General features: G+C 49.0%; 1 protein-coding gene across 1 annotated transcript; it reads left to right on the top strand.

Moving 5' to 3' along the window:
• Positions 1-293: 293 nt before the first annotated feature.
• On the top strand, positions 294-5,500 carry LOC134048135 (patched domain-containing protein 3-like). The gene is made up of 4 exons (XM_062499770.1): positions 294-1,025; positions 1,237-1,358; positions 1,761-1,906; positions 3,900-5,500. Exons 1-4 carry the CDS (start codon positions 294-296, stop codon positions 5,498-5,500), a joined length of 2,601 nt encoding a protein of 866 aa, XP_062355754.1.
• The last annotated feature ends 276 nt before the right edge of the window (positions 5,501-5,776 follow it).

Genomic DNA, 5,776 nt, shown 5'->3' on the forward strand with positions numbered 1-5,776 from the left:
CACAGGTACCCGAGACCGGGGCGGGGCGCGGCGGAGCGCCAAGGGGAAGCCTGGTCGTCCCCTCCTGCCCATACCGGGGAGTCCGTGAGTCACGACGAGGGAGCGCCCCGGCCGCGCCCACCTCTGAAAACGCTGGGTTACCTCCCCGGCCCGGAGGGGCAGAGGGCGGCTCTGAAATCCTTTCCTCTCCCTCTCCCTCTCCTCCGGCGCCGGCACAGACCGCTCCGGCGTGTCCCGGCGTGGGACGCGCCCACAGCCCGGAGCCGCCGCTGCAGCCCGTGCCCGCCTCGCCCATGGCGGGGCCGCGGGACCCCGCGGAGCGCTGCTCCTGCCGCAACACCGACTGCGTGGAGCGGCCGCTGCGCCGGCTCTTCGAAGGGCTGGCGAGCGGCGTGGCCGCCTGCCCCTGGCCCTTCGTGCTGGTGCCGCTGCTGCTGTCGGGCGGGCTGGGTGCCGGCTTCCTCTTCCTGCCGCAGCTGCAGGCGAACGACATCGAGGGGCAGTTCACGCCGACCTGGGGACCCGCCAAGGCCGAGCGCGACTTCGTGCGGCGGCACTTCCCCCCCGACGACTCGGAGCGCTTCTCCGCCCCGCGGCTGCCCACCGAGGGCGCCTACGCCGCGCTCATCGCCGTGGCGACCGGCGGGACCTCGGTCCTGGAGCCGGCGCCGTGGGCGGAGGTGCTGCGGCTGAACGCGACCGTGCACGACGCCGAGTACGAGCGGCTCTGCGCCCGCACCCCCGAGGGCTGCGCCAGCCCCAACCCGCTGCTGTCCCGGCAGGGCGGTGCGGGATCGTCCGGCCCGGGGAGACTCCGCTTCCCCGTCAATGACAGCGTCTTCCTGGGGACCGCGCTGGGCGGCGTGGAGACGGACGGCGGGTGGGTGCGCACGGCGCGGGCCCTGAAGCTGGTGTATTACCTGCGGGAGGACGGCCCCGAGGCGCAGGACAGCCGGCAGTGGCTGGAGAGCTTCCTGCGGGACATCTCGTCCAGAGTGGCGGAGCTGCGCCTCGGCTCCATTCAGGTAACGCAGGGGCGGGTACGGCCGTGCGGAGCCGCCGAGCCCGAGATGTCCGGGTAGCCCCGTCCCGGAATGGAAAAGAAAGGAGACGGCGGGCGGGTTGCGAGGGCCGGGGCCAAGGTGATGATGTTTGGCCTTGCCTGTGCGTGTGGACACAGAACAAGAAGAAGAGGAAAAGTTCTTGCTTTATCGTTTCTTGTTCTTTTAACCGCAGGTGACTTACTTCACCTCGTTGTCCAGACAACGGGAGTTTGAAGGAAACACCAAGAGTGTGATCCCGCTCTTCTCCGTAACGTATTTCCTGACGATCACCTTTGCAGTCATCTCTTGCCTGAGGTACAGTGTCTCTAAGCTATGGCTCAATGAGCAGTGATCTCTGCTCTTCTTTACGTTCCTCAGTTGGTTTCTGCTCTTGCCGAGTGAAGGCGTTCTTGAAGCTGCAGACTTCCGGTGACATTTAATAATAGGCAAAATGTATTTCTTTGCTTTTTCTTGTCTCTCTGTGCATATTTCCCAGCTGCTTAGATGGGGTTCATGGTAAGTACCAGATAAATACCTGGACGAGTGTTCAGTGTAGCCATGACCGACTTGAATGCTCATCTCCTAGAGAAATTAATCTTGTCCAATGCTGACACCTGGAATCTCTCGTAACATCATTCATCAGGTGTTCCTTTCAGACAGGGTATCATCTGTGAAATATTTGACAAATAACTAAGTTATTCCTTGAAACATTTTCAGACTGAGCTGTATAAGAAATAATATCTGGCTTGCGATCTGTGGAGTGCTTTCTTCTGGCTTAGCTGTATTAAGCAGCTTTGGATTGATGCTCTTCTGTGGAGTGCCATTTGTGGTCACTGTAGCAAATGCACCATTCCTGATTCTGGGTAAGTAGAAGAGGTGAGTTGTATTCAGATACAAAGACCAGAGTGGAGTTAAAGCCACCTAATGGTGTCAGTCTTTTATGATGTGAATGTCAGATAAGACAACATTTTCTCCTCAAGTGAGTGGAGGAGATAACCAGAGGTGCAGCCCCCTCAGAGCACCTACAGGCAGGCAAGCCCCTCAACTCAGCTTAGTGTGCCCACAGTGGGACTGGAGATGGGTTCGGGTGCAAGGGCAGCTTTTCCCAGAAGACAAGGTCTGATCTAGATCCACTGCTACAGCAGAAAGGCTGTAAATAAGGGTGGTTAGGTTAGCACTTCTAGCATTGCTCTAGTGTCCCTGGAAATGTAGCCAGGAGGATTAATCCTCTCCAATATAACATCTATGTACTAAGCAGTCTCATGCAGCTACACAACTGAAGTGATGCACCGTTTGTGCAAGCAGCTCCCCCCAAAAACCCAAGGAAGTTGGTATCATTGCATCCTTGTTACACAGACTGCTTAACAGCCAGTGCTGAACTTTCCAAACACTGTTAGATAATGTTGCTGCAGTTAGATAATGTTTCCAATTAGATAATGTTGCTGCAAACAAATTATTGCTTTTAAAATCCTATCTGGTCTCCTGTATGATACATTCATCTGATGTTTTCTTGGGCTTCGTTTCATGCTGAGGAAAACACATGGAGCTGCCAGGTTGACAGAGGCTGTGCATCATCCTAAACTGTCCAATGCAAATGCCCCTTTGGGCAGGCATTGTTTCTTTCTTTCCTGCATAATTCCAATGCATATTTTATTTACTTTTGTTTGCTCATCAGTTGCAGCAGCCCTGACTGTCTTTTACCCTTTTGTATCCCTGGGCAAGGGCTTAAGCCAATCTCTTCAGATCTTCAGAAATAGCACGCAGACTTTTGTCTTCCTTACATTAAAGCAAACAAATACTCAGTTCATCAGAGGATTTGCTTTGAAGGCTGCTTGCTTTCCAAAGCAGTCAGGCTCACTGCCACCCAGTAGTACCTTTTGACGTGCTGCTTCATTCATCTTTGCTTGTTTATTGCCAATTGTCTGTTCAGGTAGCAGGTAATGATTTAATCTCCTCTTCTGTGCTTGGCTAAATCACACTCCACTATTCATGCAGCCTTGCTTGCCCTTTTGTGTGGTTAATTTTCAGTGAGTAGTAGAGCCCCTGACAACATGGAAAAATACTGAAAGGTATGAGATGATAATCTTGAGAGTTAGCAGAGGTGAGAAGAGCCCATAGGTTCTTCATTTTTGAACTTCAGCTCACTTATTCTGGCATCGTAGCAAAAACCCAAGCCCAGGATCCAGTTTTCCTGGCAGGTTTTCCCAGGGACCCGGCAGGTAATATTTGTGAGTGCATCGGTACAAATGTGAACAAAATGACTAATAAATTCTGAATAAGTGCTGGAAGATAAACTGGAGAGAAGTGGAGGGCAAAGAGCATTAAAAATGTGAGCTGCAGGAAAACTGGAATCACTCTTCTCCCATGTGGTAGCAACTGCTTTTCCTGCCTTCTGAATGCAGAACAGGAAACTATTGGTCTAAGTTGCTACAGTGCTGAAGAGGAGATTCCAGAGATAATGGAGGATGCTTCTAATGATGAGAATAGTTGAGCATCAGAATATGTGATGCTTTGATATATATGCTTTGAAATCTGCATCAGGGGACACATGGACATCAACTACAAGACACTTGTCAGAGACGCAGCAGTTGTGCTCAGTCCTTCAGCAGAGTAGGTGAGGGATCAACACCCCATCAGGTCACCAGGAGGTGCTGAAAGAAAACACATTCAGCTACACCCAAAGGATCTGTTTTCCCGATCCTCTTGTAACTTGCATCAGCGCTCGAGCAGTGTTAGTAGCCCAACTTCCTTTTTCAAATTTTTATGCAGGATGAAATGCGGTTGATGTTGTAGTTTTGTTGGGTGTTGGTGGAAGCTGCCAATTGCAGTCAACATTAACAGACTCTCCTCTTGCAGGGGTTGGTGTTGATGACATGTTCATCATGGTTGCTTCTTGGGAACAAAGTTCAAGGAAAAAAGATAAATCCAATGTTAAATCTCTGCTGGCTGAGACTTATGCAGAGGCAGCACTTTCTGTGACCATCACCACTCTGACAGATGTTTTGGCCTTCTTCATTGGCACCTGGACTGCTTTTCCATCCGTGAGGTCTTTTTGCCTCTATACGGGCACAGCTTTTGTCTTCTGCTATGTATATACCATGACCTTCTTTGGGGCAGTTCTGGTATTAAATCACAAAAGGGAGCAAGGGAACCGACACTGGCTGACTTGTATGCGTGTGGATGGAGGTAAAGATCAGGATGAGAGCTCCTGCTTGTACAATGCTTGCTGTATTGGCAGCTGTTCTAGGCAGCCATCTGAGCCAGAAGGTGAGCATCCAATGAGCATATTCTTTAAAAAGTACTATGGCCCTTTTGTTACAAATAAATGGATCAAGCTGCTCATGGTGTTGCTGTACGGAGCATATTTGGGTGGCAGCATTTATGGGTGTACTCAGATCAGGGAAGGCATCGATCTCCGAAATCTGGCAAATGATGACTCCTACGTTATTCCCTACTACGACGATGATGAAAAATACTTCTCCACATATGGACCCAGGGTCATGGTTGTCATTACTGAGAGTGTAGATTACTGGAATGAGTCTGTGCGTCTTGACATTGAGAGCTGTGTACAGAATTTAGAGAACATTTCCTATGTAGATAGGAACCTCTCAGAGTCATGGCTGAGAGTATACACAGAACTTGCCAAAGTACATTCGATAAATATTAACAATAAGACTGTCTTCTTAAACATGTTAACTATTCTGTTCAAGACTGTTCCCACTTTTGAGTGGGACATAAACAAGACTCAGGATGAAATAGAAGCTTCACGTTTCTTCATCCAGACAGTGAATGTGACATCAGCCGTGGATGAGAAGAATCTCCTCAATCAGTTAAGAGAGGCAGCCAAGCAGTGCAGCATTCCACTGCAGGTGTATCACCCAGCCTTCATCTACTACGACCAGTACCTGGTGATAGTGCAGAACACTGTGCAGAACGTTGTCGTTGCTGCTGGGGCGATGCTCGTTGTCTCCCTTCTGCTCATTCCCAACCCACTGTGCTGCTTGTGGGTGACTTTTGCCATAGCCTCTGTTATAGTTGGCGTTGCTGGTTTCATGACATTCTGGAGCGTCAATCTCGATTCTATATCCATGATCAACCTGGTCATTTGCATTGGGTTTTCAGTAGATTTTTCTGCTCATATTTCCTATGCCTTTGTTACGAGTGGAGAGTCATCAGCCAATAAAAAGGCAATTGAAGCTCTCTCCCTGCTAGGTTACCCAGTCCTACAAGGTGCAGTTTCTACAATACTAGGAGTAGTTGTCCTGGCTGCAGCAAACACCTACATCTTTAGGACATTCTTCAAGATCATGTTCCTTGTTATTTTGTTTGGGGCTCTTCATGGCCTTGTTTTTATTCCAGTGTTTTTAACATTTTTTGGAAACCTTGTCAGTTCTCCCCACAATACCATGTCAAAAAATTTAGAGCATAGGTTTAGAAACGATAAAGACTGTCCATGAATAATTTAAATATTTTATATATTTACTATGTTTAGCTCCTAATGCAGTGACTGTCAGGGAATATAAGACATGAAAAACAGAAAAATAAATACATCAGAGCAAAAAAAGCTTCAGAAAATCCAGACAAGAAAAATGGCAACAAACCACACAGAATGGATTTGCATTTTTTAACATTGTGTATGTTTGACTACCACCTTTATGTTGTTCATTATCTTTTTTGTATTACTTTTTTACTGATTGTATTAAAATTATTACAAACACTGACCACTGGGTCAG

Source organism: Cinclus cinclus, chromosome 1 (genome assembly GCF_963662255.1).
Source record: "Cinclus cinclus chromosome 1, bCinCin1.1, whole genome shotgun sequence".
NCBI lineage: Eukaryota > Metazoa > Chordata > Aves > Passeriformes > Cinclidae > Cinclus > Cinclus cinclus.

Excerpts from the sequence above, each read along its gene's own strand:
- LOC134048135 (XM_062499770.1), top strand. The coding sequence starts at position 294 with ATGGCGGGGCCGCGGGACCCCGCGGAGCGCTGCTCCTGCCGCAACACC. Across the intron at positions 1,359-1,760 it reads GCAGTCATCTCTTGCCTGAG|ACTGAGCTGTATAAGAAATA; the intron begins GTACAGTGTCTC and ends AAACATTTTCAG. Across the intron at positions 1,907-3,899 it reads TGCACCATTCCTGATTCTGG|GGGTTGGTGTTGATGACATG; the intron begins GTAAGTAGAAGA and ends CTCCTCTTGCAG.